The 27,644-nt window shown below is 36.4% G+C and overlaps 1 protein-coding gene and 1 long non-coding RNA gene across 2 annotated transcripts in view; one reads left to right on the top strand and one right to left on the bottom strand.

Annotated features, from left to right (window-relative positions):
- LOC134754503 (uncharacterized) overlaps window positions 1–27,644 on the top strand; it is a 300,790-nt gene that overhangs the window by 230,929 nt on the left and 42,217 nt on the right. The window lies entirely within an intron of this gene.
- Window positions 1,370–18,122, bottom strand: LOC134754676 (probable 3',5'-cyclic phosphodiesterase pde-5). The gene is made up of 9 exons (XM_063691013.1): window positions 18,107–18,122; window positions 14,159–14,324; window positions 11,878–12,162; window positions 10,722–11,289; window positions 10,050–10,208; window positions 9,378–9,550; window positions 5,812–5,923; window positions 5,114–5,194; window positions 1,370–1,519 (listed from the first exon to the last, which is right to left on the bottom strand). The coding sequence occupies exons 1-9, from the start codon at window positions 18,120–18,122 to the stop codon at window positions 1,370–1,372; spliced, it is 1,710 nt and encodes a 569-aa protein (XP_063547083.1).

Here is a 27,644-nt window from a genome sequence, read left to right as displayed (position 1 = left end):
ATTTATACCTGGCTAACTGAGACCCTGGGTAAGTGGAATACCTCTTTAAGTAAGACAAATTAGCTCAACCCTTGATGGTCCACTTATCCAGGTTTCATTGTACATATATAAATACAATAGGTACCTATAATCTATAATTATAATAATAAATAAGAAGACAATACACTGACTATCTCTATAAAGTATTTGTTTATCGAAAAAAGAAAATAACATTTTAATATTGAGAGAGCGAGAAACATGCGTCAAAAATTCACAAAAATGTCAGCATAAAGTGGGCTTAGAAAAGTGGGTTTTGATAGCCATATAGTAATATAAATACAGATTTGAGGTAGGTACACATAATTAAGGCACAAAAAACAATTGTATAGATCCATTAAATTTTCAGATTAATAGTACAGAGTCTAAAATAACAAGTAAATTCACTTAAATATAGAAATATTATATATTCATTTACTCGTATATTTAACATTCAAATATTTTAATAGTACAATTACGCACAAACGCACAAAGCAGAATATTTACATGCATACAATATATTATTAACTTAAGCTACCAAAATTCGACATGAATATAAAATGTCGAATTAATACAATTTAAATGATTCGTTCATTGGTTTTCTTATACCCAGTTCACTTTCCTTAAAGAGTTTAGTTCAATTTTCACCTCAATTCGTTCCTTCAAGTCTAAATCTGTTTCACTTTACACTTGTGTTCATATCACATTAAAATTAAAGCCGTGAACGTTAGGCGGGGGCGCAATACGCACATTTCTCTCACTTTAATTTCGCTCCTTGTTCCCCGTTTTTCGATATTGATCGGTCAGCCATTCGTTAGAGCATTCGTTGACTGATGAAAGATTGGTACGCTGTGTTGACATCGAGTTATCGGCCAACTTGAAGAACAACCAACTGTGTTGACAAATCGGTCGACTTTGGTTAACCTTTAAACGGACCAGATTATAAGAAATCCTGAATTCAAGCCTCATTGCAGTCATTGCTACCTTATAGTCCTACAAATTCTGCAAAATACAAAACTATAACGTTATAGGGTGGCCAATTTGTTCCTTATGTGCCCTACAAAGTGTTAAAGGGCGACTTGCTTTAAAGATGAGCTGTGCTAGTCTCCGATTATATGCGGATTAATGACTCCTTGATACAAAACTCGTGGAAAATAAATATATACGATGCTACTTATTTAGCATATATCATATAGTGGAAATTTAATTCGATAGCATGACGAGCGTTCGCGTTTGCGTTATGTCAATTTTTGTATGAAATGCAAAATGACATTTAACGCAACCGTGTAGGTCACGTCACGCTGCTGAATGAAATGTACACTAGCAGTACAGTTTTATTACAAGGTAAAGTATTTTATTCCTCTTTACTCTTTTCGACCTCCTTTGCCCTCGTCTTCCAACACTCGAGGTTAGCGGTGACCATTTCCACCATTGGTTTGGTGTTGGGGAACAAGGCAGCTAGGATGGTGTAACATGGCAGGCATATTTGGCTTAGAAATCCGACCTGAAAGATAAAATAAAATTGAAAAGTGGTCAAAGCGTTAGTCAACGACGAATCTGCATAATAAGATGAAGATTCATACTTTAAATTGGACACTTATCAGCAGTGGCGTAACTAGGGGGGGTAGAGGGGGCAAGTGCCCCGGGAGCCATCCAAGGGGGGGGGGCGCCAAAATGGGCAGTCGTCAGAGGGCGAAAAATTTGGTGACTGCCCCGGGCGCCATATTCTCTAGCTACGCCCCTGCTTATCAGTACCAGGTTATCTTTTGAGATTTGGAAGTCGTTGAACAAACGATAGCTACCTAACTGAGGCTTGTAGCGCGTTTAATACAAGTCATATCAGTTGATTTTTCGCTCCAGTCGAATACAAAGAACATGCACATGCAATCATAGGTTTTCTTTATTATCATCCGTGAGATAAAAGAAAACGTGACAAGTTCTCTACCACTTTCCAACCAGACAAATAAACCAAGAAAATTGATTCTCTACCAGAGAATGTCTCCTTGGCTAGTACAATATTTTTGGTATAAACAAGTATAGCCCTTCCTTGTACCTAGACTATTTATGCCTTCGAGCAACATCATGAAGGGAATCAGCATTCGAACTATTTCCCCTCTGCCGAAGCACATGCCCAACTGGGCATAGCGCTGTGCGTGTTGTGACTCGTCCGTATACACAAAAAGAGATCCAGGTGTGCAAAATTTGTCTTTGACGTGTGTAATTTTCTATGTATTTGTGTCGTCATTATAGTTTGGATTTTGTATGTAGTGAGTGAGAAGTGCGACTATGTGCACGTTTCCCTCCGCAAGAAATGGCAGAACGATTTGTAATTTTGTACGGTAAGATATCGCTTGGGCTCCTCCCTTACGGCGTGTCGGAAGCCGGTGTTGCTCGAAGATTTTTGCCCGTGGAGCTGAAGGTGTTATTATTATTACTAAAATACCTTGTACACATTTAGACAATTTGGAAAAGTTCTATAGGGAAGACCAACGTACAGTATTTAACGGTATAAGTTTTATAGATGACAATAATCATGCATTCAAAACAAAACTCCAGAGTTATTATTACTATACCATTATTATTATTATTATTTGTATCTCCTTGGATATCACGGGCCTATAAATCCCGGTCTTTTGATAGGCTTGCGTGGGGATATAGATCCAACACGTAGAGGCCCCTTGGAGAGCTTTAATGCCATGTAGAACGCCTGCTGGAACCCGTTCACAGGCGCAACAATAGACACCCATGAACCGGTCGCAGCAGGCATTGGGACTATTGTAGTAAAAGTGAACAGTATACCGGTCTATGGATTGAAGTTTGGGTGGACAATGAGACTGGGCTATTGTAAAGAAGTCCGGACACCTGCCATAACAATGTTAAAACACGTTATCGAGGCAGGTAGTGACTTGCCGCTGACTAGATGGGCCCCTGAAACTGCCGTCGTGAAGACGACCAGGAGCAACACCGGTGTGAGCGACTCAGGGGTGTCGAGAAGTGTGCGCCGCTTTCTACTCAGAGGCTGTTAACAGCCACTGTGCCAACTCGCATCTTATGCATCTTTCACTTCCACCCCTGGAGCATATAGCTCTTACGACTCCCCTCTGGACGGCCAATGAAGGCAAGCCAGAGCTGAGAGTCCTGCAGGTCCCCTTGGGGTCCACTCCGACCGACGAAGACACGCCGGAGACGGAGACCCTGACCGACTCTGGAGCACTCGGGTCCGTAGGGTCGTCACTCCCCAACAGCTCGCCACAAGCTGCCTTATTATTATTATTATTATACCTTATTATTTGTGCCATGTAATTTTTAATATGTATATTTGTACAATAAAGAGTTTACTACTACTATTACTATAGAAACGACATACCAAACAATGAAATTGTCGCAATCACAACCTGTACCACGCGACCAAAACGTCGCAAGCGCCGTAAAATTCATGGCGCTTGCGCGTTTAGCTCCGCTTCTAATGGTTTGATGCCAACACGGCAGCAACTCATGGCGAAAAATACTGGTTCTCTGTGCCGTGCCGGTTCTATACGTTAGTAATAATAGTTCATTGAGAATAGACAAGCAACTTGTGGTCTTTAGTTTAATTTAGTAACTCTTACACCGACTAAAATCTGTCGGGTTTTATCAGCCCACGGTGTATTGCACACTACTGTGGACCACACATTTCTATGAAAATATTACTTTAATTTAATGTGACCCTGCCACTTATAGGTGATAAAAAGCATCAGCTAGTCGGATTATATTATTGGGACACATACATCAGAGCAGGTCATGCTATAAGTCTACCACTTGTCTCAGGCGGTTGCGGAGAAGTTGCGCAGTGATCTTCCAGTAGAAGATATCTGAGATTTGGGACAAACTAGTTTATATATTACCTATTTCATTACTTAACACACGGTACGTACATATACTTCATGCAGCCAAACCTTCAACCAGTCCGTACCATAATAACTTATTAACTCAGTTAAACGGCAGACCTATAAAATGTTTCAGCGGCAGTGTGAAACCTGAGGGGTTTGCCGTAGTGTCATCGAATTTTGGCCAACGCCAAGACGGCCCAGCCCCATCTGTTGGTAGAATGCTGGGTTAAAAACCTCGGGCATATGGAACTGCCAAAACGCTCAGAGTAAAATGATAAAAGTTAAGCAGAAGGTCAACTAGGCGGAAAACTAGAGGAACTTGATGGTTTACAGAACATTTAATCCTAATACGTATAAGATAAATGACATTGAAGAACCAAGAATACAGCAAGTATACAATTTTTAGTGGCATTAGCTGCGTTTACTTATAATCATGGCTCAACAGTTGATAAGCTTTAAAGCCAAAAATCAAAGAACTACCACGTGATTAATTGCTAGGATGAGAACTGCATGCATGAAGTATAAAGAAGGACTAAATGTCCTTCCTTTTCTTTTTTGAGGACACAAGGTTACTCAAAGAAAGTACCAAAAGACAAACTACTTAAATAGGTGGGAGGAATAAACGCTTTTCGTATTCACTAATAGGGAAATTGAGGGATAGAATTCTACTCAGGGAATTTTAACTACTTAGATGGCATACTTGCCTTGGGTATCACCAGGCGTCATTGGTGACAAGCCGTCCTGAACCGTGGGGAACATCTGATGAACAATCCCAGGCGGTCCAACTGTAGCTACCCAGAAAAGCAGGAATATAGAAGAATGTGTGAAACTGAGTGAGGATTGGTAAAGAAGCTGATTAATTCTGACTCAATGGAATCCACCCCACAGCTTAGCAGTCCTGACGCGAAACACTTATTTCATATAATTTCATTCTAACGCTTGGAGAACCTATGCACCTCCAAATCTTATTAGTATTTTCTATGGGGACCTTTTACATCCGAATTGAATTTATAATTTACTTTCATTTTGACTTGTACTTTAAAGCGCGATGTGTTTAAGTTACATCTGTCATTATCCTGCCAAAATTTATGGGGTTTGACCATTTGACATTGACCGTCAGTTTAATTTGTGACAATTGCTAACCTGCCGCTAATAGTACACAGTTAAGTGAAAATGCCCCTATTAGGGACTGTTGCAAATAAGATAAGATAGAAGATAAGAATTCCTACCTGGCATGAGGGAAGCTGATCTTGCCGTCGACGGTCCATCATCGCGATTGGGGAGCGGCCTGCTTGCCGCTCCAGGTCGCCCTGGCAATTGTAATAGTTTAAATTCAAGAAACTAGGGTAAACCTTTAAAAAATGGTATATAGTCGCTCATATTTGCAAACAAAACAAGTTATGGAAAATTATGTGAATACACAAATTAATAACAGAATTTCAAATTGATTGTCAGTACTTAACATCACGAGTACAATGAAAACTTTATGGCACAAGGCCACAGATACATGAAAAAATTCATAGCATTTACTTTTAGATACGGCGTGCGCCATCAATTATCATACAGAAGAATTTACAACAATTCTCAGAAAACATGTATTTGTGGTCTAATTGCCACGACCGTAGAAATGTATAAGAACACGCAAGAGCACACTATTTGTCTGAAATTGGCCAACAATAGCAAGGCATGATGGTGATGATATTCCAGTTATCCCTCATTAGGGACATTGGGTTCGCAGATGAATTTTTCATTTGTCGCGATCTTAAGCGGCTACTACCAGCTCTTTCCAGGGGCCCGTTTGTCGAACGATATTATTCCAATATTATTAGTGTGTTGTCATGACAACCCATACGATTTGACAGTTCGTGGACTAATAATATTAGTCTAATATCGTTCGAGAAATGGGCTCCAGCAAGAAATATTATACCTGTTGATAGAACTCGTCGAATATGATTTCCACCGTTTGCAGCTGGGATTCGAACGGCTTCGCTGAAGCGCTGAGGTCCGCACCTGTCATGCAGAAACTCTGGCCGAGGAATCTGACAAATACAACTAAGGTCAATGTGGAAAAGACCGTCTATAAGGGAAGACCGCCTAAAGCTTTTTAGCTTTTAACTTAACATACTCCACTTACAGAAGCTCTTAGTTTGAGTTCAAAATGTATGAAAAGGTGGTGGTAATTAGGTGAGGCGTTTCTTAAGAAATTAGTTGTAATCTAGGATTATTTAGTACTGGTGCGGTGACATAGTTTACAAAAGAACTAAGTGTATGATTGGAGTTAAAAGTATATCTTCATTGCACATATAAAGAAAATGATAAATTTATTATTATTTTATTGATTAATGAGTCGAGGATGACAGATTTATACCACAGATTAAATAATAGTTTAGGATTATACATATATGGATGACAGATTGGGACCTGTAACACGAGCACATAATTTAAAACATATTGTAGGTACTCAAAGGATAAAACTTTCGTTTAACAAATTTTAAAAATAATGAAGTCTTTAGAGTTCCTATTTTTCATACAGATTAATTATTATCATCAATGTTTTCTTATGACGTTATCACCCAAAATTATCGTCCGTAAACCGACTTTACAGACAACCATATTTTTTTAATGTCGCTAAACAAATGTTGGTCAGTATGAGGAGTACAACCTACAGTTTTATTTATTACTCCTATTACAGGGCCGACCCGGTATATTTGGCATATCTGATATGATAATATACCTACTCATTATTTATTCCGTGGTGCTAATTGGTGTTAAATGTATGTGAATATTTACATGAATTGGTGCAGTGTCTACGACGTGTGGTACCTAAGGGAGAAAAAACATATTAGTAGAGAATCCCAACTGGAAACATCACAAATGAATTTTATGGATTAATGATATACACTGAAACACACCCACTTTGTCAGTAAGAAAGGGCGCGAAATTTAAATTTTGTATGGGAAGTCAACATATTTTACGTATTTTTCTACTGACGAGGTCGCTATGGCAGAGTAGGTATACATATTACATTTTAACATAGTGCTAAAATAGGAGGCGTATGCTGCTTGTAGGTACGTAAATCTTGATGGGACGTTAAACGTTAAAGAAATAAAAAATCTACAGAATAAATAAATAAATAAATATTATAGCACATTCTTACACAAATTGACTAAGTCCCACGGTAAGCCTAAGGAGGCTTGTGTTATGGGTACTCAGACAACGATATATATAATATATAAATACTTAAATACATAGAAAACACCCATGACTCAGGAACAAATATCTGTGCTCATCACACAAATAAATGCCCTTACCGGGATTCGAACCCAGGACCATCGGCTTCACAGGCAGGGTAAATAAATAGTAAAAAATAGTAAAATATTTCATACACTTCGCTAACGCTTCAATAAAGTAAGTAATCAACTATACAGGCCTATAATCCTATAAGCCTATAATCATAAGTTAAATATAGGTACCTATTACAACAAATTTAAGAAAATATATCTGCGGTCTAATTGCCAAGACCGTATATAAAATAACCAAGATGATGGTAATTAGATGCATTAGATAGATGCACAGAAATATTTTCAAAAATGGACGGATTATAACGGGACGGGGACGGGGACCGGGGGGGAGGGTTGTTATCTCTTCGGCTTACTGGACATTAAATATTATAACATTTATCAAGATTGACTCACGCTCAGCAGTGGGCGATAAAATGCTGATATGATTATGATGAATATTTATCACATAGCTTGGGTTAAAACGCAATATTGTATTCGGATGACAGCTGTCACCTTCCTAAAGCTATGTGAAAAATACTAAATAGGGAGATGACTTTGACTTTGACATACGTCAGTCTATCAGTGTGTCTGTTCAACCATACCAATGAGCTAATGCTTTTGCAGTAAACACTATTTTGATTGTCACCGTGTGCTAATTTTCAGCTAATTCAGCCGAACGTAGCGCGATTAGCTTGATATTGCGCTTTTATTTAATAAATGACTGTAAGTGTACAAATACGCCAAATTTATGCCACATCCATCCATCCATTCAATGTACGGAAAGTAGAGTCGGACCACGCTAAGTTTTCTTGCCAAGTGCTACGACAAGTATGGAGCTTTGGGATATGTATGCGTTCTTACTGTCAATTTCGTGCAAAGTTAGTGTGGTCAGAGTCTAACAAATCCGTCCCAAAGCAATGCCGCTTTTTCTATAGGTACGTAATTCTTAATAATTTCGTCAAAGCACGGAGTAATTAAAAAAGCCTGAGAGCAGAATTAGCTCTGGGATTAAGACAAGTGTCCTCTATAGCGGAGTATAAATGCGAAATGTGGCTAATTTATTGTTCATGTTATAGAATTTTTAAGGAACAAATGATAAGATTATTATGGGATACTCGAATGTTTTGCAAGTTCTAAAGTCATCATGTGCGTTGTGTCAGAAATCAAAATATATATACATATATTTCAAACGACGTGATACACAATAAATGTATAAATACTGGAAGATAATATGTAGCATGAAGGATAAACATAAAAAGACTAAGATTAAGGGGAAAGGTTTATGTTTTAACTACTTTTAAGAGGGCAATTACAGTATTTTTTTATTGTATGTATTTTTAGTTCAGGTAACCTATATCTACAATTCGCATGGCGGCAGAATAAAAGCAGTTTATGTGACTGCTTTATAATGAAAGGCATTCGAGTGTGGGTTTATGAAACGAGCTGAAAGCGAATTCATAAAACCATCACACGAGTGTTTCTAATTATGTATAATTACAGACACTTCTTTATCTGCACACATATTATAAGCTCCTTGATGTGTTCAAGAACCGTATCATGACCGTCATTGCAGCATTTAATAACACACTCAATAAAACGTAATCTCGTATCTCAATAAAAGAATAAAATAATATTCCTTTATTTTTCAGTTGTTCTAAATTTGAATGGGTTGGCCTAAAGCAAAGGGGGTGCAAAAAAAGACTTAGAATTTTTTTAGTAGGTACAATAACGTCTGTTCTGGCGCTCTGTTTGATCGCGATCATCGCGGTCAACCTAACACACTCCTCCTTGCTTCGCTCGTCGTCGCACCTATCTTGTCTCTGTTACTTAAATATACTGTTCCAAATGATTGATTTTAATTTGTCAAGTAGTGGTTTCAACTTGCGGGTCAAATATCTCTGCCATTTTTGATTTTAGAGAAAAGTTTTTCCTACAAAACATGCTTATTTTAGCGTATTCTCTACGATAACACAATAAAAAATAGGTGTCATAATAACATCACTCCAATGTAAATTTTTGTGGCACCCCCTTTGCTTTAGTCCAACCTTTGAATGTAGTTATTTAATCGAATTCGTTGTATTATTACGCAATAATAACATTTTAACATATAAGACATTTCTTATATATTTATGCTGGCCGCAATTGCGGTTTTTGAACATATCATGTGGGGTTTATGATATATGTGGATAAATTCACATAAATTTTACTGCACCTATGACTTTCATCGTTCCAATCAAACTGGGATGTCTTCAAAACAAGTTTATTAATCTTCTTTAAATTAGGAAAAAATGCAGCAAGATCTGTGGCCAGAATACATTGGCGAATCGAGTCCAGGACATCTTTGTATTCCCCGCTCGACATCTGATAGAAAATATTGTGACCATCCTGGGAAAATATTAAGGATATTTCAGAAGTGGCTAAAACAGATAAGACTAGAAAGATTTTAGATTAATATACTGATTGAAGGTAGATGAAGAAAGCGACTATAAAAAGGAATACTACTAATACTAGCAAGGTCTATTATCAAAGAGAAAAGTTACGAAATAATTTCGTGCGCTTTATACGAGAAAGGTTTAAGATCATTATTTGAAAATGTGTGTCTAGGGTCATTCTCCGGGAATATGTCTGCGGTTGCATCTAATTACCACGACTCTTTTCATACATTTTGTATGGGTCTCGGCAATTAGACCACAGACATATTTTTAAGGATGACCGTTTGCGGTTTAATTAACATGATTTAATATAAAATTAAAAGTGGATATTTTTATGATTGGTCGTTAAGAGTTACTGCGTAGATTTACATATTTATAATAAAGGCAAGAAGAATGTGATTTGTGACGTTTTGTGTGATGATTATAAACTCAAAAGTCAAAACGTAACAAACCTGTTGGAGTATGGTTACTGTCATATTAAAATGATGGTGTTCTAAGGTAGACGTTGTATATATGGCGGCTAAAGGTGACGCTATTTCATTCATGAACTTGTTAGTGTATCCCCTGTGATCTAAGTCATGGCATAAGCAAGCCACAAATAATGCTAACCTCTGAAAAAAATGCTCTAAATATTACAAAATATACCTTCAAATTATTATATCGCTCTGATTGGTCACATGAAGACTAACTTGCAAAATTAAAAATAAAATATACCCAAACAAGATTTTATTTGACGTTCGGTATTTTCAGTGGTACTAATTTATTTTACTGGCAAGGAGACTGACAACAGATAACAAATCATCGAATGTCAAGAATAAAAGATTTAGTAATTATGAAAGATTTTACCACAAAATGCCAAAAAAGATTGTCTAAGATACAAGAAAAATTGTTATAATACAATAAAACAATCACACCAGCACAAGGGTGAAAGATTGCGTAGCGTACCAATAAACAATGTTTTGAAATTAGTCGATGACATAACCGGTACTGACATTTTATTGGAGAATACATGACGTAAGCAAATTATCGCCATAATTATGTAAGCTAATTGTAGCAACAATATCTCAGGGCCAAATAGAATATTATCAAGCTTTAGAAACATTGCATTTTGCTTCATTACTTACATTGTTATAATTAAATCTGTTTTCAGTATCATGTTTCAACATGACATACATGGAGTTAGCAACCGCCCAGCCGTGATCAAAATTGTGATAAGGCACTTTTCTGTAATTCTTCTTTACAGTCAAAACAAATCTGGTTAAAACTGTTACGTCAAACTTCGTAATATCGAACAAATCATCGAACATGCTTAAAATCCCTTTACATTTCTCAATATCGCTAACATCAAAAGGATTTAAAGCAAAATCATTATAATTGATCGTTGCTCCTTTCATTCTTTCTTTAAGTACAGTTTTTACGTCTTCGTCGGAGCAGGCATTATGATAGCCAAGCACTTCCAGTGCTACCTTGTACTTCTGTTCTTTCCTTTTTATTTTATCGTAAAGCTTTGCGTGGTGTAGAGCTAGTCCAAAAAATGTAGAGAATACTTGGAATGCTGATTCGTCGTCGGCTCCAAAAGCCTCCTTGTCTCTTTTATTGACCATCTGGACGACCGCTAGAATCTTACCCCTCACTTTGATTGGCATACATAGGATACTGACAGTACGATAGCCGGTAGCTTCGTCTACTTCCCTATAAATTTAAACGAGTGAGATTTTTAATTAATCAAAATTTCAGACAAATAAACTGCCGTTCTCTGAAAATATTTATGCGGTATCGCCAAATTACCTCCACCACTGGGTGGTTATTTAAATTTAGTGATTAGTTTGAATAAATGTTATTTGAGAATGGCTTTAACATTTTGTCGCGTTACAAAAGTGATTTACATAAATATTATTTATGTGCAAGCCAAATTTTTTAGGGTTCCGTAGTCAAAATGGTAAAAACTGAACCCTTATAGTTACGTCATGCCCGTCCGTTAGTCTATCCGTAATTGTCACAGCCATTTTACTTGGAAACGATAAAATGATATTTTAATGAAATTTTGAACCGGACGTGCAAAAAAAAATACAGCTTAATAATTTCCACGAACATTATTTTGAATATGATGGGCTGAGCCATTAACGAGTTTTTTATAATAAACTAAATTAAAACGCTGAAACTGCCGCGAATGGATTTTTGTACTGTATGAAGCATCGAAATCCTCCATTACGCGATAACGATGAACACTTATGTTGGGTACTTAAAAGATACGGATTGTGAACCAAATGGTTGACTTACTTATTAAATCTTTGGTCCGAATATGCATCGGGAATATTCATTGTTTCTCCAGATGTAGCCACATGTCCAGCGATCCCTTTATTGATCGGCATTCTTATCTCTTTCTTTGAGAAGTCACTGTCCTGCTCAGTTTCGTATCGAAGATCGAAGACCGTGGAAACCAGTTCCATATTCCTGTGGTCAACGAGAAAAAGAGATGCCCTGTCGGCGCTAACCAGATGCTGGGCCACTTCTAGAATCTTCTTGATTAATTGGTCCAGAGATAACATCTCTTCGAAAACTGCCCTGGGGTACAAGAATATTTGTAATAAATTTCTCTCAACGGTTAAATTCATTGGTTGCCTCCACTGCGATCCCTTTGACTTTTGCCAGATTAAACTTAAAGAGTATTATATGATCTGTGCTTAAAGCTAGTGTGCATAATGGTAACCCAAAAACTTATGTGCCGGTGATGTCAGTGCTTGCGATGCCTCTCCCATTTCCAAAACTAAATCGGTAATTGTCATGAAATATGTCTGCTATCTAATTTCCATGACTCCGTCAAATGTATAAAAAAAGGTGGTGGTAATTATGTAGATGCATTTGTAAGGATATTTTCTGATAAACACCAACAAAGAGGAAAATCCAAACAAAAGAAATGTGGAAAATGTGTTACGTGTGCTGTGTATAATAGTGAAATATTTATTGTGTTATACATTGTATTAAGTGAAAGAAATTACTCCTGATCCTTTCCGCTTTCCTTTTTATTTATCCCTTTTGCTATATAAGGCCCTAGGGCAAGTTTATAAATTTGCTACTAGTTTAATACTGAACGCAAGTAGCAATTGTATGAACTCGCCCTAAATCAATGTGTAAATTGGGCCTAATTTTCGATGTTGGTTTTAAGTACTTTCATAAGTTATAAATTATACTATACTCTAGTGCTGCTCTTTGATTCTACTCCATGCAATGACGCTGATTACGAACGTCATATTCTAGATAAAATGTGGGTCATACACATTTCTGAAAAATTTCACTTCTGTGGACAAAAAAATGAAAGTCAACGACCCGGGTAGTACTGAATAAATTGTAACAGATGGATTACAAGGTTTAGCGTAAAAATTACCTTTTGATTTTCTTAACTCTCCAATGCCTACAGGAAAGACGCGATCGAGTTAAGCATACGTACAGATGGCGTGCGTAATCCTTTGCCATCGTATTTTATCGGAAACGTTCGTATTAGTCATGCTACTTCAGTCAACCGCAGTCGTTTTTGTACTGAGACTGACCGAATTAGCATAACACGTTCGTGCGTTTCCGTGAAAATACGATGGTAAAGGATTATACACTACATCTGTAGAAGAAAATGTGTATGACCTAATTGCTACTCAAATGATGTTTGTAATTTCAATGATGAATTAGACCCATCACCTCGGTTTGAAGCTATGATACCCTGTGCTGCAATCTTTAAAACACGTGTTTCCCAGTTAGCATTTATACGTCATTATGACGTCCGTTACGCCAGTATGACGTATAAATGACGTCATTATGACGTCCTTTACGTCATTATTATGTATAAATGACGTCATTATGACGACGCTTATGCAATGGTTCATGCAATGGCTGTGTTTAAGTGCAGATATTGCTATCGTATACCTTCCTGATATCGTCCAAAATCAATATTCTCCCCGTCTTGTCCATACACACACATACGGCCCGATTCGAAAAATGCTTATAAGATTTCACAGCGGTACGATACTGATCTGTCAGTGTCAAAAGTGACATTTCTTCAATTTAACTTTTGACACTGACAGAATTGTATCGTACCGCTGTGACCTGTGACTTCTTATAAGCAATGTTCGAATCGGGCTGATCATCCATTCGTTATAATTATAATATTAACACATATCACAGTCATAAATAAAGTAATGCAGTTATATTAAAAAGAGGCTTGTATACGGCTGTCTCAACAATTTAAAGGGTTGCTTTCAAACATATCAAAATGAAAAATAGCTGTTCATGTTTATATTTTGTGCTTTTATTAGAACTTTATTCGTAATCGATAAAAAACATCTTAAATAATATAATTTGGTTAACACGCCCAGTCGTCCATATACATGACTTACACAAAACTTCACTGACAAATCGCACGACTACAAACAAATCGCAGTGAATGCAGTTGATCGTGATGTACGTATAAGAGAGTTACATAAAATTGCCAATAAGTCTAAAAAAGTAAATCTCGTATACCATAGATAAACAGCTTTTTAATTTTAAAGGATCTAAATTCAGTTCCACTTACTGCGCCACCTGCAACAAAAACTCTGACATTTTCGACTCCTGCAATAGAGAATGATACTGGCTGTGATACGGCAGGGTCAAACTGACGAGTTGCGGCAGACTCTGAATCAGAACTTTCTCGTGAACAGTGTACGCTGATGTGTTCCAAATTTCTAGCACTATTGCCCCTATAGGAACAAAGGCAACGTAATAATTTCGCTGTAACAAAAAACGAGTTCCGTTGTTCTTAATCGGGTTTTCAAAAAAAAAGCGGCAAATAAACATTGTTTATATATGTGAGTAAATTATATAGCTTTAGCGATTAATTACAAAGCTATAAAACCTATCACTCAGTGCCACCTCATTTATGGTGCAGTGGGTTCAGAAAGCAGTTGAGATCATAATACGGTTGTCAAAACTATAATTGGCTGTTTTGAGGCCGTTCTAGAGAACGCACTACCTAATTATAACGCAGTAGCTTCCCCGATTTATAAATTGATTAAACAACTGACGCTCGATAATAGGTCTTAAACGCGTAGTCTTAAAACGGTAGAAAAAGATGATAGGTCTTAAACGCACCATTAAAAATTTGTTACTATTTTAAGGTGATAATTATTTTATTTCAAACAAGACAATAGTCAAACAAACAGTAATATTTTGTCGTCTGCTCAATGCTCTGTGAGCGGCGGGCGGAGTAGGACCTGAACCACAGAATAAACAATACTACTACGTACAGAAGGCTCACTGCATAACAAAACCCCTGTTTAGGTATAGCAAACGGGCTTAAACGCTGCCGATTGGTCATATTATACAGGGCGTCCCAAAACTATGGGACACGAAGGGAAAGTACCTTAAATATCGTATATAGGATATTTCACTAAAAGAAGACTTTATGTTATTTTTACAAGTTAGTAATAATATATAGACACACGCCTGCCTGAACTCACTGCACTTCAACGTCCACTTACTTTAAGATGATAAATAACATGTTTAGGTAAACTAGAAAGACTCGGCGCGTCATATCGACTAAAAAACCATGGTACACCCTCGAATATCACTCGTCTTGCAATTCGCTTGTGTTGCTCTGTTGTATGTTCCTGTAAAAATCCAGTAATACGACCATTGAGATATTATTACTTTCCAAGCCTTTAGAAGCCATACCAAACAATGGAATTGTCGCAATCACAACCTGTACCCCGCGACGCGAGACTAGGACGCGAGATTCACGATCCGCTTCTATGGTTTGATTTAAAAAAAAACATCAACTCATCGCGCAAAATACTTGTTCTCTGTGCCGGTTCTATACGTTAGTAATAATACAATAGTTCAATGGATCTGACATATCAGAGTATTATGAATCTTATGATACTGATTCCTATATGAGTGGCTACGTATAAGCGACAAAAGACAAGCTGATCTTTTCTGTCAGAGGATGATTGAAGAAAGAAGAAAGTAAAGTATTACATAAAGCACAATTACTATTATTAAATAGCCTGACAAGATTCTATTTGGCCCTGAGACACCTAGGTAGCATTTATACGTCATTATGACGTCCGTTACGTCATAATGACGTCATAAAGACCTCATTATGATGTCACTGCTACCTGGGTAGTGTCACTACAAGGTGAGTATACAATGTATTATATAGTCAAATAAAATGTACCGTACCGGTATGTATGTATGTATGTACAGTACCGGTCTTGCCAACGACTAATTTACGCAATCTTTCGTCCTTTTATTGTTGTAAATGTTTTTACAACAATAAAACGACTCAAAATATTTTTAGTTGCATCTGACAATCTTTCATGTCATTTTAAGGGTAAAATCGTTTATAATTGGGAAAATTTCACTTCTTGTCTACATCAGTGACATTCGATGGCTTTCAACATCTGTTGTCAAAGAGTCTCACTCAGAGATGTCCAGATGTCACTGAAACACCGCAACATTGCGAAGGCTAAATAAAATATTGTCAGCTATTGAACTATTATTACTCATATAGAACCGACACAAAGAACCAGTATTTTGCGCGATGACTTGTTTTCGTTTTGGCAACAAACCATATAGTCTAAGATACGTTATATATGGTCGACCTTCACCGATACGTCTGACGGATGAAACATATTTTATGAAACAAAATATGTTCATGAACATCAATAAATAGGGTTGCCTAAAGAAATATAGTCAAGGCTATTTTTAATAAATTTTTGAAAATATTTTTTTTTCCTCAAATTTCACCGATTTGTCTGACGAACGAAATAAGTTCCAATGGAAAGTATGGTATGGACACTTGTACTTACAACATGAATAAATTAGGTTGCCTATGTTTTTCCGGTCACTATAAAGGTCAAAGTGAATATTTTCGGAAATAATCCCTTCGAAAGAAACAAAATGTGTGTGACAATTTTTTTATCGTTTCAATCCTATAGTGTGGGGTGTCGTTGGATAGTTCTTTCAAAATAAATAGGGTCCTTTAAACAACATTTTTTGACAAAGTGAATCATTTTGGTTTTTTTATTTATTATAAACACATTCGAAAATAGTTAAAACAATCGTGATCAGTTAAGCCGTTTTTGAGTTATCGCTAAAAGTCTTTCCTTCTTATTTTCTTTAAAAGCCTGGCAACCCTTGTTTGTAACCGGATTTTTGCAGGCAACCCTATACCATTGTATTTGCAATAAAATTACCATTATTTTGATATATAATTCAAGCGTCAGACAGATGGGATGGGTGCAATTATCGATTTAAACTCACCTATTTAAGCACGGCAACCTCATAATAGTGACCGGAAAAACATAGGCAACCTAATTTATTATTGTTGTACAAGTTGTATACTTTTCATTGGAACTTATTTCGTTCGTCAGACAAATCGGTGACATTTGAAGATTTTTTTTATTAAAAATAGCCTTGACCATAGTTCTTTTGGCAACCCTATTTATTTATTTATTTATTTATTTTTTAACATTTATGGCCTGGATGCGAGTCCTTTAAGCCAAGTCTTTATTTTGCTATTTTTAAAACACTTCATTTAAAGGGTTAAATGGCAGAGAATGCACTAGTAATTTTGTTAATACACTTCACTTTAAATCTTCAATGCTGTATTTTTGATGTACTCGTATAACGGAACGTAACTGTCAACGTTTTTAAGAATATGTTCAGGAACATATTTTCTTTCATAATATATAAGTTTTATCCGTCAGACGTATCGGTGAAGGTCGACCATATATAACAGCGGGCGTGAATCTCGCGACCTAAACTCGTAAGCGCCATACATTTTACGGCGCTTACGACGTTTTGGTCGCGTGGTACAGATTGCAATTGCGACAATTTCATTATTTGGTATGGCTTCTCTACATATAGTAATAATAACTAAATGTCAGGGTATAAAAATATACAGAATAGAGAATTGCACAAGACTGGGTCAAGCAATGTGTGCAATTTGCAAGTGCCACAAATTATTCAAAAAAATATTCATAAGAAATTTCTCTCAAATGCTCGATCTATTCATATCATGGTTTAGGCTAAGGCTAAGCAAGGAAGGCTTATGAACTTACGAGGCCGGTTTCAGTAACAATGTACACATCATTTTGGAGGTCTATATATAACTCTGTGGCGGCATCAGGGAAGACTTTTAATGTGAAATCTTCTATAATTGATATGATATTTTTCTTCTTATCGTCAAGCTCAGTCTGTAACATGACAAAAGCTAGATGGTAATCTTTGGTTGCAGCATGTTCATGAGAATTGAGTTGGTGAAAAAAAAAATATAGGTTCAAGTCAGAGCAAATTATAAAGTCCGATTTGTTTATAAAGTCCTCAGCTTTAAAGCACAACTTTTTTTTTTTATTATATAGCCCATTCATCGAAGCTTTAAATAGTTCTTTTAGAAACTTTGTTGAATTAAATTTTAACCGACTTCTAAATTCCCAAAAGGGAGGTTCCCAATTCGGTTGTATTTTTTTTATTTAGTTACTTCTGAAATCCGTCATTTCTCAACCGATTTAAACACTAGTATTTACAGATTGGTACCATTTTTGTCAAAATTCAGTTTCAATGACGAACTATTTAAATTGTAGGATTTATTGAAAAGATGATAAATAAAATTTACATTAATTGTATAAAACAAAATTAAGACTACTTATAAAATAAAACGATTAAAACTAAACCTACCTATAAAAAAAAATAAAAAAAAAATAAAAAAAACCTATTTAAATTGTATGTATTATAGTGATACTCTAATTAAAGCAAAATACCACTTGCCGGTTTTTTCAAATACAGCTGCCTTGGCGTTAAGCAACGTATAGACGGGGCACAGGCCCGTCGTTTCTTCGGTGTCCCTTTTCCACCCTGTATAACAAGTAGGTATTGTCATTTATTTATATTTTATATTCTTTACGTCCGTTACGTTCTGAGAAAATACGTGTGCGGTCGCGTATAATTACCACGACCTTTCCATACTTTTTTTTTAATTTATTTGTATTTCAGTAAAGGAATTAGAAGGCTTTTTATAAACAAAACATTATTGTATAATATTTAGATTTAAAAAAATGATTTATTTTATTTTAGAATTCATTGGGTCGTGGCAATTATAGACCACAGACCTAATATTTTGCTTATTTAACAACCAGCCAGTCATAAAAATAAATAAATATGTTTCGGTTGTGTCTGTACCTCTCGCTTCGAATGATGGTCCCGTCCCTACGACAGTTAATTTAAATATGGAGTAGCTGTCACAGAAAATGTTGGTATATATCATAGTTGGTATATATGTTCTGGAAGTTCAGCACATTCATTGATTTAGAATCATTTAGAATCATTTAGAATCATTTATTCATCAATTGTGCATTACAGGTAATGAATACAGGTGTTATAAACAATTTGTTCTCTGTAATATGTCTTGCGACGTACAATGATTTTGGTTACCTAGCGCATGCAATATTATTAGAAATGTCACTTTATTTAAAATAAAAATAATCATTGTTACATTATTAATAAATAAATAAAAATACGGTAAAAACATACTTCTAATTTTTTTTTAATCAAGCGCAAACAAAACAGATTTGAAGGAAGTGTCAAAGGGACTATCATTGGAAGTACACGAGAGAATAACCCCCCCATTCATAAGACATTACGGGCCTGATTTTGTTAAATTATGTTTTATTCCTTTCGTTCAAATACATAAGTCGAAATGACAGATAAAGACAAATGATTCATAGTTAATTCAGGCCAGTAACGCGTTTATGAATAACGCCAATATAGTCTAACTAAAGCATACTAAATAATCAGCCAATATCACAGAATAAATAATAGTACTAGATACAGAAGATTCACTCTCAAACAAAACGCGTCTATTACGACAGATATGACCGCTAGGTGGCGCATGCGCGAACAGGCGTCCGTTCCGTAGCGTTGCGCGGCAATTTACTATGGCTAGACCTCAGAACTGGGGGCGGCCGCATGTACTTGTAGCGGCGCGACGAAATCGCGGAGTGAGTCACGCCTGCCAATATAGTATTACAGTATGTAGCATTTTATTAAAGAAGGGAAAGTCGAATTTGAAGGAAGTAGATAAAAACACTTACAAATACCTGAAAGATATACAAGCACAACTATATATGCCTCCTATGCCTCATAGCATTAAGTCCGCCTTTTGTACGATTGTATGTTGCACTTTTTTAAAGATTAAATAAATAAACTCTATGAATAAATCATAACTAATCAAAGACATTTGAACATTTTCACAATCATTCACTTTATTTTATACAAAATAAAATAAAATAGGTACATGCAAAGTTCACTAGTCCAAGTCCACACCGTGGGGTCTTAATAACCCGTCAGATTCTATAAATGCACTACAATCCTCAATTAGGGCTTATAAGGGTTTTCAGGGGCCCTTGCGGATACTTCGACCCATAGGGATCTTTTGTGCAGTTACCCCCTAGAAAAGATCCGTCCGCTACTCAAGATCTTTTCCCACCATCTCCATATGACGGAGGTCATGGGTAGCGTTTTGAATTCCTTTGGTTCCAGATAGCCTGCTCCAAAGTCCTTCATTCTTTGTCTGGCGAGGGCGTGACATTCACACATCAGCTGTTCTACTGTCTCTTCCTCTTCGCCACACATACGACAATCGGTGTTGTCAGCGTGGTAATTCCTCAATTAGGTAATTTATTATTTATCCCTTTCTTACAAATACACAAGTCAAAATTACAGATTAAGATAAACGATTATTAGCTAATAGGGAATTTTACTCGAAACTGCGTAGGTGGCGCCACTACCTCAAATTGAGGGTCTATTGCGAAACAAGAAAATCGAAATTTCGTTATCTAACATCTCCGTCACTTGAATATTCGAGCGATAAAGGGGCAGAATGCGAAATTTCGGATTCGCGTTTCCCGGTAGGTCCTCTGTAAACAAACCGCCTTGATGCATCAATGTCATATTTTATTATCTCTGAAAACTTGTCAAAAACCTGTTAAAGTGTGTGGCAGAACATTGCAGTAATATCCCCTATTGAGACTAGGCAAGGTACCATAAACTAGCAGTAAGTATAATTAATTTCATGCTTAAGGTACATGCAAGGATTGTACAATCAAAACAGAAAAATATAAAGGGTATTATATCAACCAGCATACCGTGACTTGAATTTTTCACCTCTCCTTAGGATTTCATCTGCACTTGTTAGAATACAATGCCCAAAATTTACGTAATATTATTATTAATAGCGTTACGTATTATAAATAATTATTCTCATACGACCACATATTCTAAAGTATAGTCAGTATACTCCCTAACGACATTCATTGCTCGACGAAAATTTTTCAAAAATAACGAACCCGTATTTCAGCTATTCATAATTTCTTTTGAAATTGTTTCATAGCACTAACCTACGTTTCGTTTTTTGTGGTTATATGAAACATACACGCTGTCTAACTCTGTCTTATATTACTATTAAAGGAAGGACAAGTAGAACGAGAAATTTCGTACAGTGACCCTACTGTTCCTATCTCTATCGCACGCGTATAATTATAGTGCTATGCCGCCCCCGCAGTGTCATTGACCGCCGGTATCAAGGGCGTGACAGCAATATGCGCGTGCGATAGAGTTAGGAACAGGCGGGTCATGTACCAAATTCCTCGAACTACGTGTCCTTTCTAAAGAAAGAATCAGTTATAGTATGATTTCTCAGACCCTAATTCGTTAAACAAAAGCCTTTGTTTCTTTTATGGAGGCGCCTTAGTCGCGTGCCAAAGCAACCATGTCTTTAAAAAGCAACTATCGTGATATATTAAAGTTCAAATTTATGTAACAGCTTAATCTGAGATAGCGAGTTTGGGTAATGAAGGACGATCGGTTGCCTGTGTGTGGCCTCAGAATGAGCTGTTACATAAATTTGAACCATATAAATAGGACGGTAAAATTTATTTTCAAACGAGTTTGTTCCTGTTCAGTCAGTAGCGGTAGCATTAGTGCACCGCTAAACAAAAGAAACAAAGGCTATTGTTTAACGGATTAGGGTGTGGTGTAAGACGTAAAAATCATTTGAGTAAATTCATACTATAAATATATAGGCCTAAGATAATATTAATATTATCAGCCATAAACCTCTACAAGCCAAAGTGAAACATTTACACTTTCATTTACACTTCGTGTACAGTTTCCAAAACGTTAAGTGAACCATTTTCGTAGATATAATACTTTTATATTATATATTTTATATTGAGATCAATACTTCGTAATAAAATCCAGATGCCTGCGCTTGCGCTGCTTTTTGCGGTTTTATGAAGCGTACCAAACTCAATCCTACTATTATTTATTTTACTCAGAACCAAAATACTTTCTAGTTCAATACTTATCATCTTATCAAGTATTTGTTACTTTCATACAAAAATGTATATAGGTAACAAAATGGACACAGGAAAATCGTATTGGAATCTGAATTGATACAAAATATATTATAATATATGTATATATATTTCTTTTTTTTTTGATGATTGAACAAACATACGCTTATCGAAGTCAAAGTCGGACGAGAGTCATGAGACAAAATGCCTTAAAACATCATGCAGTTACTAACCAGTTTAACTAAGTAGCAAAACGTCGTGTAACACAATCTCAAGTAATGTAATAATATCTTTAACGCAGAATATCTTAAAAATGTATAAGTACTTAGTTTTTAATTTCTTATGTCCCCGATTGTTTACAATTTTTACGTACTTACAGCAGTTAGTCTATATGCCACATCATCTGTTTATTTTGCTACACAGTCAGTAGGCGTATCGTTATTGATGCTCACTCACCGGCAGCACTCGGCGGGGTTTCCTCGGCGATCCATTCGCCGGCTCAACCCGTTGGGGGTTATTGGAATGCCCATGTCCATTCACTGAGCTATGGCGTTTATAGTTTCTATTTGACAAGTTATGACCATTGGATTGATGGCCGTTCGTAGACACAGCATGGCGAGAGCCATCAGGATAAAGGCCATTGGAGTGTTTGGTTCTGATCTGATGAAGGCCGTTAGTCGAATGTACTTCCGGTGAGTCGTTAGAAAGGGCGGAGTTGAAGCTGTCAGAATGGCTGCTCGAATCCATCCGATGGTCAGGATAGCCCGGTATCATCAGTCCATTTGAGAGACCTTGGACTGGTTTACGCTTAGTGTTAGAATCGATGGTTACAGGATTTTGTCTTTCGCAGTCTAGCATGCTTATTTCAGCAGATCCTGACTTAAATGGGTACCATTTGGCTAGAAACTGTTTCCCGTTAAGTACGACGAAACTCTGTCGTTTTCCTTCTGGACCGAAAGGCATTACTATCACGGACGGTACGCATTCTTCCTCAACTGAAGACGAGCTTGATCGGAGTTCCTTGGTGGTATAGCCAGTACACGTTGTAAACTGCGAGGAGACGACAAAAACAAGGTCAGCTGGGATAAATGATCTAAAGGGGCAATTGCGCCTATTTGAAATAACAATAATGGCGGGTAATACGCCCTTCCACTGCGCCTGAATTTCTTAGCAAGGAAATAATCGCAATTGCTCCCTTGGAAGCACTAGATCTAACTGACCTACGAGTAAGTGCATACAGAAAACAAAGATTTCATTAGTAACAATTTATTACGAGTAGCTTAACCAATACATTAAAATGAAACATCATCTAATTTGTTTGCTTTATTGCCATTGTTTATTATTCATTTATGCTTTTTTTATGTTGTGTAATTTCCGTGCTTCACTCGTGGCACCGACGGAAGACCAGCGTTGGCCCATCCAGGCTAACACCATGCTGAGTCGGGACCATTTCGTGGCTAATATCGGTCGTGTCAACTGTCATGTAATGTAATGTTAAATATGCGTTGTAATGTTGTGTAAGTTTGCTTTTGGTTCATCTTGTGTTATAATGTGCCACGAATAAACTATTTCTATTTCTATCTGTTATGAGCAGTTTCAAAAGGACGTCGACAATGTAGCTGCTGGCAATAACGGGGGTGAATTCCCAGCTTATTGTTACTTGAACACGAGGTTACCATGTAGCCCCATTAAGCCGCCTTATACGCCCCCTTGTAACTCATGCACGCTATCCAGTTTCCATCTGTGAATTACTACTAGTACACGAGGTAACACCTGCTGCCACCGTTTCCGTGGTGTCCCGTCTAGTCTTTATGAGAGCCAATCTTAATCACATTCACCTGTGAATTCCCACCTTATTGCTCGCACATAAGGTCACCAGTTAACTGGACTTTCCAGGCTGACCCCGTCTGGTTTCCCGTATGAACCGGAAGTTTAAGAGGGGGCTAATGGAAAATTTTAGTTTTTATATTGTTTTTTACACTTTTTAATCAAGGGCGAATGCCGTGAAAAAATTCAATCGGTAACTGGTTTTTGGCTTGATAGAAAAAAATCACGAAAATATGTGTAAATTTATTTTTATTCTAACCGACTTCAGGGATTGAGGGAACTCAACTCTTATAAGCATAGCGTTTTTTTATTGTTATCTAAAAACCAAGTATTTGTATTTAAATAGTGCTATTGTGAAATGGAAGAAATGGAACTACTCATGAAGACCAGAATGGAGTTCCTCTACAACAATAGTTTTTATAAGTTTTGAGGCTAATTGTAATTGCACAAATGAGATGCACTAGTATTGTAACTGTTTTGTGAAATCGGTTTGTTCTATTAAAGATTATTGTTTTACATGTCGTTACCCTGCATGGCATAACACTATAATTTTAGTATAAAATAGCTAGAGTTAAACCAAGAAAACTCTGCAGAGATTTTGACAGCACACGGAGTGCAGGTGTTATTTTAAAAGTCAAAATTCTATGAAATTATGACGTGTAAATAACACTGGCAGTGGCACTGCGGGTGCTGTCAAAATCTCTGCAGACTATTCTTGGTCTAACTCTGGTGATATTTCCGAGGGAACTGACAAGCGAAATTTTAAACAGAAATATAATTTCAGAGTAATTGAGATAAAAGGTAAAAACGAGTTTCGCGTGGCAAGTCATATCTTTTGTTTCTTTCTAATTTCCTAGCTTCTCTTAAGTCTCGCGCGAGCTACGGATTCCCATGATCAAGTCATAACTTCCCACTCCAGGATCGGTAAGTACCTTATTAATGAAGAACAAGTGGCTATATAAGAGTTGGCAGTTTTGGGCTGGTCCCGTCAAGTCTCTTCTTCACACGAAGCAAATCAAGTCCCAGGCAGACGTGATCACATATGAGTTAGCCCCACAGAAATAAATATACCATAGAAGACGTAAATGCATCTACTTCGCGTGTCCGAACCCCGACCAAGCGTCGAGGTTGACCGTCGCTCTTTATAGTCCACGCCGCCGGTTGCTGCAGCCGGACGTCCGTGAAAACTTAAAAAATGCTTCGTTGCATGCACCCAAAGTCAAGAACATATTTTCTATCACAGATAAGTAATTTTAAAATTATATTATGCGTAAATTTTGTATGAAAAAGTCGACACGCTTGGTTTCAATACAAATCGTGGTATTTGCGTCATCTAGCGTATATATTAAATCTGTGGTTAGCCCTGTCCTTTCTGAGGCATTCAAAGCAATCAAAGCCCAAGCACCTAAGAATTAAGGGACATAGTTACCTGCGCCAAAGAAGTCCACTTATTTTTTTTTTTTTTTTTTTTTTATTGTGTTTAATATTAACTTGCAGTTTTATCTATGGTACTAGCGAACACTAACCTATTCACACTTATAAAAAGTATGAAATTTTTAAGAACCGTGTCTCCTTGGGGCAGGTACTTTACATACCTTATAAATGCTTGCTCAAGACGTGACCGGGCCCGGCCTGGTCCCAACAAGTTTCTTCTTCGTAGAGAGCCATGAGTCCAGCTAGAATGAATCTCCTCACAGGCATCCTCTCGTTGTCTCCTTTCCACGCGTACGCATTATAAGTCTCAGCACTTGTGAATTTACCTTATTGCTTCCGGCATAGGACGTTACCACATATGAATCCAAACTGTGTGGACTGGTGCCATCGACCCGACGTTTTATGTGGAGCCAATTTTCCAAGTCCTGCGCAGGCACTTCTTCTGCGATATAGTCTGCCAAAAATTCGGGATTTGCGTCGAGATACATTCGAATCGACAACTCGTCGGGATCTGCAACTAAATAAAAATATTTATTGTTAGTCATGAGTTACAGAGGTTATTCTAATTTACAGCAGGTCGTCATGTCCTGCTTCAGAGTAGAAATTTGAGTCATTATTGGGTCCATATTGGGTTGCATACAAATGAATTGGGTTGATACGCATAACCATCACTTGTGTCATAATCATCATTGCGCATACAAATGAAAAGTCATATTGTATTGTGTCACACATTTTTAGCCATAATATTTGATGCCATACTCAGCAGTAGTCATACACTTTTTGGCCATATACATTTTAATTATAATGAATCAAATAATAATAATGAACAATTTATCAATAGAAGACGAGTGTGCTAGTAAAAACATCTTTAAATCAAAAATTAAGAAGTTGCTATTGGGTACAACGCATGACTAAATATATAAGATAGGTAAATATTGTATATAAATAAATATCCTTTATTGCACCAAAGTCATACATTTTACATACATGTAAAACTACAAATAAATTCTTAAAGAATAACAACAACATATATACCTACAACTTACACTTTGTTAATGTAATATAAAAGTATTAACCTTAGTAATATAAGTTAATCATTAAATTTAGATTAAGGTACTAACATTGAAAATGAGTGCACCATTTCGCCGTTAAACGCAAGTTTGGCGAAACTTGTATAAGTTTAAAATGTGTTATACTTTTTTGAAAAAAAAATAAAAAAAAAAAAAAAAAAAATATATCTAAACTAAAATCATATTTATCGATACTTAGAAATGTAATTACATATAACGTTTCATAGCATAATAATTTTGAACCATAATGATTTAAGGCATACTAATTTATTGATAACCGTACATACATCCACCTCCATAACGTCTTAAAGAAAATGATAAGCAACACAAGAAACTCCTCGAAAAAAAAACCTTTTCCCTAATCTCAGTCCAAACCCCACGTTGGGCTCCTATTTCTGCGTAGATTGTCCTTCGGACAAGTAAAGAAACCTAACCAACCTAACCTACCTACTATTTAAATAAATCCATATCTATAATTGGTTTCTTTTATAAAACCGTTAATCCTACTGGAGGGGGCTCCTCTCCTTCGATCTCCTCTTTTATACGGTCGTTGTGTGGTTATAATTATGACTAAAGTAATATTTGCTTCATGAGTTCCTCACAACCATACATATTAATTATTCATGCTTTGTAACATTTATGAAAAAAACATATTATGACCACTAAATATATGACTTAATTTTTTATGTCTATATTGATAGTATGCACTGCAATACTTCGAACGAAAAACAATTATGGATATCAAGCATATGACTTAAAATTTTATGCGAATTAAATTAATGATTAAAAAAATTATAACATAACTCATTTATGACAAAAACCTCACTACTCAGGAGTAATTCTGACTAAAGATTTTTATGACTTACAGTTTTATGCATAAAGTGTTATGACAATTAAAACTATGACAAAAGTTATTATGCGACCAAAGGGCGCCCCGTTATTATTACTATAAAAATAAGCCATACCATACAATGAAATTGTCGCAATCACAAAAAATCGTAAGCGCCGTAAAATTCATGGCGCTTAGACAGATAGACAGACAGAGGAGTCTTAGTAATACGGTAGGGAACCCTAAAAACCAAATCAATACAACAAAATTACAAAAACCGGTCAAGCGTTAATTTGTTTTAATGAAAAAATAACAATAAAAATAAAATATGTGTGATGTACAGTAAGATGCAGAGATAACTGACCCCCTGCATAGAAACTGGTTTGCAAGGGGGTTAAGTTATCTCTGCAGCTTACTATACGGGCGCGAGTCCGACACGCCCTTGGCAGGTTTTTAATTGTTCTAGTTAAGCTTACTTTTTACCTTACATAGGTATATGCTAAAACA

The sequence above is a fragment of the Cydia strobilella genome, chromosome Z (genome assembly GCF_947568885.1).
Source record: "Cydia strobilella chromosome Z, ilCydStro3.1, whole genome shotgun sequence".
NCBI classification, from domain to species: domain Eukaryota; kingdom Metazoa; phylum Arthropoda; class Insecta; order Lepidoptera; family Tortricidae; genus Cydia; species Cydia strobilella.
Note: the sequence above shows the minus strand (reverse complement) of the source record. Positions and strands in the feature narration are given on the sequence as shown.